Genomic DNA, 13,047 nt, shown 5'->3' with positions numbered 1-13,047 from the left:
TAGAATGTTGTCTACATGAAACTTAAATAATGCTGCAGACCAATATTACCTCAATAAAGAGTAAATCTAAAATTTTTTAAAATTTAATAGTTTATTCCTTTTTTATTGCTGAGTAGTATTCCATTGTGAATACACTGCAATTTATTTATGCACTCACCCACTGATGGACATTTGGATTGTTTTCAGAGTTTGGCTCTCACATATAAAGTTGCTCTGAGAATTTCTGTACAAGTTTTTACGTGGACATGGGTTTTCATTTCTCTCAGATAAATATCTAGAAATAGAATGATGCGGTAGCATGGTGTACGTTTTAACTTCTCAAGAAACTGCCAAACTGTTTTCTAAATAAGTTGTATCACTTTACATTCCCACCAGAGTGCTGGCTGCTTGACGGTCTACTACCATTTCCTACAATCAGTCTTCTAAATTTTAATCATTCTAATGGGTGTGTAGTAGTACCTTATGGTGGCTTTATTTGCACTTCTCTAATGATTGATGATTTGAGAATCACTCCGTGTGCATATTTGCCATCTGTATATTTTATTTAGTAAAGTATCTGTTCAAATATTCGGCCATCTTTTAAATTGGATTGTTGGTCTTAATTTTGAATTGTAAATCTTCTTTATATATTCTAGATATAAATCTGTCAGATACATGTTTTGCCAGTATTTTCTCTCATTTTGTGGCTTGCCTTTTTATTGTTTTAACAGTGTCTTTAAAAGAGCATAAGTTTTTAATTTTGATAAAGTCCAATTTATCAACTTTTTCTTTTACAGTCGTTTCCCATTACCTGCAGTTTTGCTCTCTGTGGTTTCAGTTACCTGCTGTCAACCTTCGGTCCAAGAATATTAAATGGAAAATTTCAAAAATAAACAACTCATGAATTTTAAATTGTGCGCCATTCTGAGTAGCGTGGTGAAATCTCACACCGCCCCGCTCTGTCCTTCCTGAGCCATGAATCATCCCTCTGTCCAGCGTATCCTGCCCGTTAGTCACTTAGTACCTCTTGGTTATTAGCTAGACTGTCTTGGTACAGCAGTGCTTGTGTTCAAGTGACCCTTATTTTACTTAATAATGGCCCCGAAGAGTATTGATGCTGGCAATTCGGATGTGCCAAAGAGAAGCCACGAAGTGCTTCCTTTAACTGAAAAGATGAAAGTTCTCGACTTAATAAGGAAAGAAAAAAAAAATCATATGCCGAGGTTGCTAAGATCTACAGTAAGAACCAATCTTCTACCTGTGAAATTTTAGAGAATTGTGCTAGTCTTGCTGTCACACTTCAAACTGCAAAAGTTATGGCCACAGTGCAAGATGAATGCACAGTGAAGATGGAAAAGACATAGTGTGTACAATTTTGAAAGACAGAGACACACACACACACACACACACCCACAATCTCCTTAAAAAAGCACCAGTTAACATGCATAAGGACCCCCAGTGAGTTGTCAGTTGGAAGAACATAACATATCTCGTTTGCCAAAACTCCAAAGGGCATAGATTTACTAACACTAGCCTTTTTTGGGCAAAAATTCAACCCTCTACTAGAAACACAGGTAAACATGGCCAGAAACTTTTTTTTTAAGTATTTGATTTCTTGGAAATATGGCCATTTGCAGAGAGGGGGAGGCAATGCCCGTGTCCTCACTGCTCTAAGGAGAGAAAACTTTACTTCCTGTCTTGGGAAGTGCAGTTTTCCCATCTTGCTTTGCTGTCCCTGTCGGCAGACCTCAGCCCAGAGCAAGCAGCAGGCATCTCACACCTGCTGGTGAATTCCTTGTCACCACCTCTGTTTCCAGTCTCTTCAGAGTCCCCTGGGGAGCTTTCCCACCACTACTGACACCTAGACCCCCACCACACGCCCACTGACTCAGAATCTGTGAAACCATTCATTCAATATTTACTAAGTGCCCACTGTATGTAAAGGCTTTTGTGCACCTTTAGCAGCACTAGGCCAGGGGTGGCAGGTATTCTGATATAACTCTGACTTTGTCATTGTCCTCAAGCAGCTTCGTCCAGGAGGGAAGATAAGAAATATATACGAAGTGCACAGTTCACGGCATGCAGTGAGCATGAGTTTGGCGTTGTGAGAAAAGTCAGACAAATTCTTGAGATAAGCTGGATCCAACCCAAGCACAGGTATGATTTTAATACCTTTAAGAGGTGTGACCTGTCACATGGTCTAGGGAACACGGACTTGTGCCAACTCAAGTCAAGTAATAAAGTTAAAAAGAGGTTGAGAAAAAATTCCCTGCGGAGGTAGAGGATCTGATGGAAGGTTCTTCATGCCTCATGGGAAGATGTGATAGACAAGAGAGCCAAGGATGGGCCAGTTCCCACTGGGAAGGAACCACAGACATGATATGACGATTTACTGCCCAGCGAACAGGCTGGACCCTGGTGACGGAGCCAGCACTCTTACTTACATCGTGGCGACAAGGGGTCAGGCTCTCTCCAGAAAACTGTATGTCTATCAACTCTTTCAACCCTCACACGGTACATGCAATAAATACACTCTGCTGGGGATGGACGGGGAAGCAGAGGCACAGAGCAGTGAAGGGTGGGGTATAAACAGCTAGGGAGCAAAGACTCTGGACGTGAAGTCGGGCTGCCAGGCCCTTGGCCTTGAGCTTGTACCCCGGATGCTAGGTGTGTGTCCCTCAGGACACACTGCCTCCTGCCACCACCAAGTCTACATTCTAGGAGGGGGCAGATGCCAGAGAATGTCAGAGAGTGACAGGTGCTGTAAAGGCTGGGGGGAGTGGTAGAAAGTGACCATGGAGACCATTCTCCACGGGGTGGCCTTGGAAGACTTCACTTGGAAGGAGACATTGAGCTTGAAATGTGACTGATGGGAAGGAGAAGCCACAGAAGAGCCGGGGAAGGTGTTCCAGGCGGAAGGAACAGCAAGCACAGAGGCTGGGGCTCCTTCCCTGAGAGGTTCACATGTCATCCCAGCAGCAGAAGGGATTCTGCGGCTGCCGTCTGGGTTGCTGTTTTGGGTGACGGAGGACCTTCCCAGGTGAGTCTGGGGCAGGCGCACTGGGGGGGGGGGCTCTTTGTGTGGCCCCTGTTGCAGGGACCCCGGCAGAGGTTGGTTTGGGCCGCAGGGCCCGTCCTCACCGAGCCCAGCTGACTCACTTTTTGTTTGAAGCTGTGGTCCTCAGCGCATTCGGAGTTGTCCTGCCAAATATCTGTGGAGTTCTCCAGCGTCTGCCAAGTGCCCTGAGAAAGGCAGTATCTGTAGGCCCTTCCTGAGTTCTCTGAAAGTAAACACAGCTCTGGGGGAAAGGTCAGAACACGCAGCCCGTTCCCCGAGCACGTGGGAAGGCCCTCATCCTCACCGCAAAGCTGTGGAAAATCCCAGGGAAAAGGAATTTTCACTTCCCCTTCTGGGGGCTCATAGCATCCTTGCTGTTTATTTAGGATGGAAAGAAAAACACGGAAGCCTCTACATCTCATAACAAACCATGTTCCGTTAATGTCTGCTGTGTTTACCCAAAGTCCCCGGAGCTGGAACGGTCCCTCGTGACTCAGAGATGTGACAGCCCTCCAAGGTGTGGCCCAGCTGGGAGACGCAGACCTGGGGCTTCCTGATGCCCAAGAGGCCGTGTGCCATGAAGAAGAGAGGGCGCTGGACCGAGCCAGCTCTGCCACCTATGAGCTCTGTGGCCTTAGGCAGGGGCTTACCCCTCTCTGTCCCTCAATTCCTGCTTCTGATGACAAGTCTTGACTATCCTACCTCCAATATTTTTCTTTACTCTTTCTTCTTCTTCCCAACCTCTTGCCTCTACCTGTATCCACATCCTCATCCTCTCTTTTTCTGGACCACTGCAGGAGCTTCCAAACTCGCCTCTCCGATCCCCCTCCATCCCTCAGTTCATCAACCACAGGCTACCAGCGTCATCTCCCCAAACCACAAACCCTACGATGTCCTTCTCATGCCTTAACACCTTCACTGGCTCCACGTAATCTTTCTCTACGGAGGGGAGTTTAAAGCCTGTAGCATAAAGCAGTTTGCTTCGCGATCAGGCCCCAGCCTCATGGTCAGTCGTCTGTGCCTGTATATTCTCTCCCTTCTCATATTCTAATGCTCCTTCCTCTAATCTCATCCGCAAGAACTCTGCTCCATCCTTTCTTCTCCAAATCCCTCCACTCGTGCCACGTCCTCCTTTGACATCAGGCACCCCATTTGGATTCTAAAAATTTGATGCACACGATGTCGAGGGGAAGAGTCACTTCCCACCTTTTGGGACTCACGCTCCCTTGGGTACATTTCAGGAGCCCAGAATCCAAATTCTTTTTAAAAGGTCTTTAACTCAACTTCTTTGTAAGTTTGGATTTTTGATCACTTTTTCTCTTAAAGTGGAATCGACCTGTGTTTTTAGCTCTTGGGAAGGAACAGGTAGACGGTAGGGCTGGGCGATGCTGATCTGTTCCATGTGCCCTCAAGGAGTCGCAGACTTTCGGGTCCTTAAAGCCCGGAAGGAATCCAAGGGGTGTGACCTTGGTGGGGCTCGGCCTCAGCTCCCACTTACGAGGCACCTACTGTGTGGTGGACCCAAGGTGTGCCTTCCCATTCATGCCTCAAAATGCCCTTAAGAATCGGCTGTTATTCACTTCACTTTACAAGGAAACCACAGCTTAGAGGGCTCTGGGAACTTTCCCAAAGTCTCAGAGTATAAAGCCCTCCCTTAGGGCTCCTGACTTCAGCAAGCTCTTTCCTCCCCCACTGAACTGACCCCGCTGGTCCAGCAACCTCTCTAGTATCTTCCCTTCAGCTTCACATCCTCAGGCCTTCTGGGCTGATTCCCACTGAATTTCCCCAGATGACAGTTCTATAGAATATGTCACTACTGCTGCCATCCAGAAATGCATCTTCCTTCGAAATTCTCTCTCTTTGCACTGAAGGCATCAAAATATTGAAACCAAATTTTAACTGATGTGATGATTTCTTGGGCTGAAATTAAGTACCAAATATCACCATCTCGCCTTCTCAGAAACCCATTCTCGGGAATTCCCTGGCGGTCCAGTGGTTAGGACTCCACGCTCTCACTGCCAAGGGCCTGGGTTTGATCTCTGGTCGGGGAACTAAGATCCTGCAAGCCGCGTGGTGTGGCCAAAAAAAAAAAAAAAAAGAAAGAAACCCATTCTCATTTTGTTTGGCCTGGAACTTTGTAATCACTGATGTTCCTTGAGAATAGCGGTCTGTTCTTAGATTTGAATTGTTTCACTCCCCACCCGTCCAGAATCACACAACCAGGAGGCTGGGCTGCTGGGGCAGGTGGAGGTGGGTTCTAAGTAATGGTCACTTCAGGGCAAGCTAAGGGTAAAATTCCCCATCCAAGTCCCACGGGGCTGAAAAGCACCAATTCGTCCCAACGCTATTGCAAGGGTCATCTTGATGGCCTTCCTCTCCATCCGAGAAGCAAGAACTGCCCGGATGTCAGCATCCCAGCCTTGCTCCGCGTCTCCTTCTCCTCTCCGTGACGGTGATAAGTCTTACTCTCACTGCAGCAAAGTCTGTGGTAGCCAGACTTGGACTCTCAGCTCTTCAAAGAAAAGAGGGCTCTGACATAAACAGAACCTCCAGGCACAGAAGACTTGCAGGAAGACAAGAGAAGAAGCAGAGAGGAAAAGGAAGATGTGTTACTGACAGCTTAGAAGGAGACCTTTCGTGGGAGAAGAGGGCTGGAGAACAGAACCTGGTTGGAGCCTTCTCCTAACCGCCCCTTGGCTGGTCTGCCCAGGAGGGACCAGCCATAAAGGAAGTGTTAGAAATTGGTAAAATAAGACTTGTTACCTTTGCGCCACCAAGGTAAGTATGAAGGGCAGGGAACAGAGACATTTCCTGCAGTGGAATGAGGCCAGCACACATACTGATCAAAGGTCCCGTTACAAACTGTGCCTGCAGAGAGAAGAGGACAAAATAAACTGATGGAGCCCAGAACCCACCTCCCTGGCATCAGAAGCTGGTGTAGGCTGCATAGGGACCAGCAGGGGGCGTCGCACTCTCCAGACGGGTCAAGGATGAGGAGCCACGTGGAGAGGACAGGAATGCTTCATGCAGCCCCACACTGTGGCTCTGTCTACCCAACTTGACCCCTGGCGGTGGTCCAGCCTTTTATGTCAATGTGCACGTCACACTGATTTTGGTTTACTTTACATGAGCTGAACTCTCACAGAAACTCAGGGTCAGGAGGACACTTGGATGTTCAGCCAGCATCTTCTGTCCCATAATTAACTAAATAATTGTCAAACCTTCACCAGTTAGATCCTGGAACACCCTTAATATGAAATGTGCAGAATGACCAGTGGATATAAGGGGATTTGCAGGATCCAGGTTCTTGGTCGTGTGTACCTGACACAAGCACTACCTGGTCAGACTTCTCTGTTTGAAGATTAATCCAATGATCATTATGAAATATTTGGGCACCTCAAACTCAGGGTATGATTTACACCCTGGCACTTGGCAATGAGATGCTACAGACATCAGCCCCACCCTTATGGGCCCCCAGAGTCAAATGAGGGGCTTCAGGCTGGACGCCAAACATCCGTATTGCAAGCTCCTCACTCCTGGTTACCAAGCATCATTTCCTACCATTGGCTCCCTATTAAGCTAGAACTCAGGGGTCACTCAGGGTGAAGAGCCAGGCACAGATCTGCTGGGTTCCGGGCTGGCTCGGGGCACCCTATGGACCTGGTTGCCAAGTGTCAGCTCCCAGCGTGTGGGTGCTCACCTGGCTGAGCTGCCCAAAGCGTGGCACCTGATCAGGAGGACCTGCCCTACTTTGACCTCAGAAAGCAATATTCCTCTAGGCGGGAGTGGTTCCTGCAATGAATCAAGCCTTGGTGGCCGCCCACCTGGCTGAAGGACTATTTAGAGGGAGGAGGGCATAGCTTGGAGGCTGGGACTGCCTTCAGGTCAGGAAATGGCAGAGAGAGTTTATACTGTCCTGTCAACCTCCGGGTCCCTGAATGAAACGATCTGAAAGAAGCCAGGAGAACAAGGAGGAGGCAACTTTCATCCACAGTCCCCAGTCTCAGAGGCAGTGGGCCAAGGCTCCTTATTCCTTTCTTTTCTTTGAAAAAAAAAAAAAAAAAGGATCTGGATGTATCCAAAGAGTCAGCATGTAGGCAGGAGAGGCTGTGGGCTGACCAAACTATTAACATATTAGCTAGAATGCTCTAAACCTAATGTAGACCGGGATAAGAGAAGTGTTAACACCATGGGAGACCGAAGGACACCCCCCTCAACACAGAGTACATTCCTGGGTTAATCTACAACAGTGGCTCACGTCATGTGATTAGGTGGTCAGTGTGCTGTGACAGATGGCTTTTATCAAAGATGGCCACACGCATATATATCCCATCTCGCATGCTCTTTTACAATGGAGGCAGGTAGCCTTTCTAACTGTCTGACCCAACTGAACATGGCAGAAGTGACTTCCAAGGCAAGGTCACAAAAGGCAACGTGGCCTCTGGTCATGCTTGTCCTTGCAACCCAGCCACCATGCTGTGAGGAAGCCCAGGCCATATGGAGAGACCACATGGAAGTGTTCCGGCCAACAGCCCCAGCTTGATTCCCAGCATCAAGCAGCACACATGGGCGTGAACCAGGCTTCAGATGAATCCAACCCCTGGCTTTTGAGTCTTCCAGCTAAACTCCAGACGTTGTAGAGCAGACACAAGCCATCTTCAGTGTGCTCTGTCTGAATTCCTGACCCACAGAAACTGTGAGAGATGATAAATCATTGTTATTACTGTTTTAAGCCACTAAGCTTTGGGGCTATTTGTTATACAGCCATAGATAACTGATACATGTACTTACCAGAAGTTTCCTTGAGTAAGTCTCTCAGACACTTCTCTTTGTACTGAGCCCACTTCCGAGTTGTCTCCTCAAGGAGAGATCCCGTAACCTGAGCAGAGAAAACCACGGTGACCCGCAGTTAGCAGCAAGCACAGAGGTGGCCTTGCCGTCATCTCACACCATGATTCTCAAACCTTCCCACTGATGAGTCCACAATGGCCTGCACCTCGAAACAATTTCTTTGGTAACTTGTAGTCTTATCTTCAAGATACATACACATTTTACATGCGCTCCATAATCTAATCATATTGGGTTTGAAACAAACACAAAAGATTTTTTTCAAAATCTTCAGTGAGCTTGACATTTCAAGAGGACGCAATGTGCCCATCCTGACGTTTCACAACCAGCCAGAAGAATAGCTGCATGCTTCTAAGACTCTGTGGATCTCAAAGAGAGGGGCAGTGCACTAAGAGGGCTCAGCGGTGGTCAGAGAAGAGCCAGAACAACTGCAGGGCCTGTGCTGTCCCGCCCAGGTGGCTGTGGGTCCAGACTTGAAGACATCGGGTCACAGATGCTCTGCTACTGTACCGAGGCTTCGGGATCTTTTTTATTTCCAACATCCCATAGAACCTTGGATATACAGCATACATTTGGGGGGCCTTCCAGATAATTGGGTTGTCTAACAACTTCTAATTGTGTAGCTGAACCATTGGTTTTGGTTTTAAAGGGGCTTTCCCTTCTTCAATTTACTCATTTTAATTGAGAACTTACTGTGTGCCAGGCTTTCCATTAGGAAGGAATTGAGGGGGTACAAAGATGGGCAAGACACAGTCTCTGCCCTAAAGGACTCAGCGTCTGCTAAAGATAAGGTGATTATACAAGCGGCTGGCCTAAGTCGGGTGACAGTCTCACCCTGTCTTCCTCTGCTTCCAAACAGGCCCCTACCTAGTGGCTCAGTTCTGGCATCATCGTCCTCTCAGCCACAGACCAGAAGCCAGGAGTCGTCCCCCACTCCTCCCCTCCCCCCCCACATCCACCTATGCACCCGAGTCTGTCCTCCTGCATTTCTCTCATCTCCAAGCCGGCCTCCCATTCCCTTCACCTCCTCACTGGTGCCACGTCCCCCCTCCATGCTGTTCCAGGGGGACTGGTCCCCAGGGCTGACCTGAGAACGGGGGCTCCCCTGCCTAGTCTTCCCCTCAGGACCCCTTGACTCAAGACTGAACTTCTCAGCCACACCCGTCCCAAGTCTCTCCACCCCCAACCTGCTCTCCCATGACTTGGGATCTTTGCCCTTCCCGTCAGCAACTCCCTTCCACACTCGCTTCCCCCGGCTCACTCCCTGTTCATGTGTCAATGCTCAACTCAAGCTCATGGCTGCTGGTCCCATTTGGCCACGTCTCTCACTGAAGCCTGGAGCTAGTAACCCTCCGCGGTGCCCCGGGACCCCACACACAACCCATCACTTTGTACTGTCATCGGCGGGTCACACGTTCATCTCGCTCACTACCCCGTATGTTCCTGGAGGGCCGAGCTGGCCCTTCATCTCTGAACACCAGCCCTTAGCACAGGGGCTACTGTCCTCTTTCTCCCTCATTTTCCAGCTAAAGAAACAGAGGCTCAGAGATGGAGCGAGGAGGGGGCTGGGATGAACCCGGCAGGGGTTAAATATGTGATCTGGGCTAAGATCACCCAGCAAATCAGTCAGCTTTGTGGCTTTGTCTCCTCTCACAAGGGGTAACAAACTCAGTGCTTTTCTGGGCCAGGTAGGTAACCTGAAAGAATGAGGTGGGACAGGTGATGGTGGGGCTATTGTAAATTGGGGAGACAGTCCACCAAAAGGCATTCAGACACACACACACACACACACACACACACACACACACACACAGAGAATGAAACAAACAAACAAAAACCATCTATGAGCCCCACAGGTAGCTAGTTTTCACCTCCTGAGTAATTAGTCCAATCTACCCCCTCCCTCCTCTGCCCACCATGCCCCCCTGCCCAATCCCATGGCATTCACATTAGGGTCTGAGAGTAGTTCCTTTGCAATTTTTCCAGAGAATCACACAGCCAACTTTCTGAAGAAGACCTAGTATGGCCATCATTGGACAAGAGGTGCCCAAACTTTCTCAGCTCTCGGTGCCTTTCGTGTCTCGATAATTTTCCCACAGCATCCCCAGGCCAAAAGAAATATCTAAAGTTCCACTAATTAAGTAGGTAGGCCTGAACAAACTTAGTGTCTGCTGGGGATTGTAAAACGTCTCAGACCTGAGAATCAGATTGGCCATCACCACCTGTGCTCCTGTCCCACACTGATTTTTGTGCAGTGCTTGCTTTTTATCACAGCAACTGCAAAGAAGCCCAGCTTTGCAAAGATACAACATCATCCAAAGGAATGGATAATAATAATGAAGCGCTGCTTCCCTCAAAAAACTAAAATATCTAACAGCACCCCTGCGAGTTCACAGCGGTGCCCTGGGGCACCTTAGCACACAATTTGGGAACCATGGGATTAGCCAATAAGTAGTCATCATGATGATAATGATGCTGAAATAATTGGCATTTATCCCTTGGTTTCAGTTTCCAGTGAGTTTTAAATCTCCAGTAATAATCTCTCTCTCAGTTATGGCCCAAGAGGCACAATGGAACATAAGAACACATTGTTTAAAGGAATACACATACTAATGGGACCATAACTGACTATATTATTTTTACAAATTCAGCAGAGATGTTGATAACCAAATCATCAGCTTCCACATTCCTCCATGTCACCAAAGAAAGACCCTTTCTTGGATAAAGTGCTGTTTATATCCACCAGGACCCGGCAGAGGAAGAGATAATAAAATCAATCGTATATGTGAGCTGTCCCAGGACTAACATTCTCCTATCCCCCTGCTCTTTGCCGTGACTAATAGCCATGGTCGAAAGAAAAAAATAAAACCTAAGAAGCCCTGAATCTGGTCAGTCTAGAAGAGCTGGACAGACTCAGACTGTCTTCCCAGGTATTTGTCCTAACGACACCAAAAACACAGGCGGCAAATCCAAGTTCAATCACAGCCAAATCCAAATAAAGTAATGACGAGTGAATGTTTTCTAACTGGAAAAGTTCAGCTTGATCTCGATTCCTCTTTTCCTTGCATGGGCAACCAGCATCACAACACACTTGGCTGAGAAGGGAGTAAGGAAAAGGGGGGAAAAGCCGCTGCTGACTTGCTTTAAATAAAACTTCTAGGGCTTCCCTGGTGGCGCAGCGGTTGAGAATCTGCCTGCCAATGCAGGGGACACGGGTTCGAGCCCTGGTCTAGGAAGATCCCACATGCCGTGGAGCAACTAGGCCCGTGAGCCACAACTACTGAGCCTGCGCGTCTGGAGCCTGTGCTCCGCAACAAGAGAGGCCGCGATAGTGAGAGGCCCGTGCACCCCGATGAAGAGTGGCCCCCACTTGCTGCAACTAGAGAAAGCCCTCGCACAGAAACGGAGACCCAACACAGCCAAAAACAAAATATAAATAAATAAAAATTAAAAAAAATAATAATAAAAAAAATAAAACTTCTATTATTCTTTGTTACTGAAGGAATAGACTTCACTGTAAATAAAATAAAAATGAACAGACAAGCAAAAAGGGGAGAAGATGGAATCTTAATCTTTTTAGTCAGAAATAACCATCTCCTTCCAGGCTCTTCTCTCTGCACTCACATCCTTTTTCTTTCTTCTTTCTTTTCTTTTTCATTTTAACCCAAAAGGAAATCATACTGTTTTGTAGCCTTTTTTCCCACTAGAAGATATATTGTGACTGTACTTCCATTTCAAGAACTACACTTCTAAAACACCATTTTAAGAGCTCCATAATTTTCTATGGATGAATGTGATATAATTTATTTTTTAAATCCTCTAGCATTGAACATCTACATTGTTTTAGATGTTTGGTAATATAAATGATGCTGTAATGAAAATATTCTCAGCTAAAAATTTGAGCACATCTTTGTTTTCTTAGGAAAAATTCTTTGAATTGGAATTTCTGGGTCATAGACTATACATTCTTAAAAGGTTTTGACAATGTACTGCCAAACTATCTATCCTAGCCAAAAAAATAATTTTTATTTAAAAATATTCACCTTTTTACACTCTCATCAGCAAAGTATGAAAGAGCCACACATTCACTTCTTAAAGAGCCTTAGAGAGTTTATATTTTTTGATGCCAAACTCTGTCCATGGACCAAAGGAAGAAGAGAAGCATTTCTCAAGACACTTCCTTACTCAGGTGAATGGAACTGAATTTCCTTCACATCGTGGCCCGGCATAAAAAAGGAACCTTGAAAAGGGAAGGGGCAAAGGTCTCGTCTCCTTGGATAAGAATAAAACAAGCTACCAAGAATGCCCAACTAAAGAAGATAGTTACACATATTATGATACATCCCTGAAGACCTTAAACATCATGCCATGGAGCTACATTTTCTGATGTAGGAAAAAAGTTCAACCTCCTTGAGACTCAGTTTTCTCATCTGTAAAATGGGGTTAACAGGAGACCCTCCCTCCCAGGGTTGCTGAGAACATGAAATGAGATAATAAGGGCCCCAGACCTGGCACTAGACCTGGGGCATAGTAACTGTTTCATGAAAGTGTTAGTTTGTGATATTAGTGTATTTTGTTAAGGAAAAAAGCATATTGCAAGAAAATATTTATAGGATGAGTCTATGTTTGTTTTAAAAAAAACTATATGTAAATAAATGGTAGAAAAATGTCTTAAGTATAAGTCAAAAAAATGTGAATGAGGGTGATCTCTGAATGGTGGTATTACAGTGATGTGTAGTTTGTATTTATGCTTCTCTGGATTCGGTAAGTTTATTTTTGTAAAAAATGAGCATTCTGTATTTGTATAATAGGAAGGAAGGAAGGAAGAAATGGAAGGAAGGAAGGAAGGAAGGAAGGGGAAAAAAAATCCACCCATTCAATTTAAATAACTGAAACCTGAAAGAATGATGAAAGTGGACAGGAGGAAACATGCAGGAGTTCTAAATGCTCTTTGCAATGTTCACGCTGACATGGGAAAATGCTTATAATATGATGTAAAGGGGAGACCAGGATACAAAATGTTTTCTGCATCCTAATTCCAGCTGTGTAAAAAAAAAAAAAAAGCATAGAAAAAGGATTTGAGGAACATATGCCAAAATATGAACAGTGATTACCTCTGAATGCTTGGATTATGGTTGATCGCTATTGTCTTAATACTGTTT

General features: G+C 46.2%; 1 protein-coding gene across 1 annotated transcript in view; it reads right to left on the bottom strand.

The window, feature by feature from the left end:
• The window catches only part of GLP2R (glucagon like peptide 2 receptor), a 46,736-nt gene that overhangs the window by 33,336 nt on the left and 353 nt on the right, over nt 1-13,047 (bottom strand). The window contains exons 2-4 of the mRNA XM_036835443.1: nt 7,829-7,916; nt 5,801-5,905; nt 3,139-3,260 (exon numbers count right to left, since the gene is read on the bottom strand). Of these exons, the coding sequence (XP_036691338.1) occupies nt 3,139-3,260; nt 5,801-5,905; nt 7,829-7,916 (315 nt within the window). The remainder of the gene's footprint in view (nt 1-3,138; nt 3,261-5,800; nt 5,906-7,828; nt 7,917-13,047) is intronic.

Source organism: Balaenoptera musculus, chromosome 20 (assembly GCF_009873245.2).
Source record: "Balaenoptera musculus isolate JJ_BM4_2016_0621 chromosome 20, mBalMus1.pri.v3, whole genome shotgun sequence".
NCBI lineage: Eukaryota > Metazoa > Chordata > Mammalia > Artiodactyla > Balaenopteridae > Balaenoptera > Balaenoptera musculus.
This window is presented reverse-complemented; position numbering and strand designations above follow the sequence as displayed.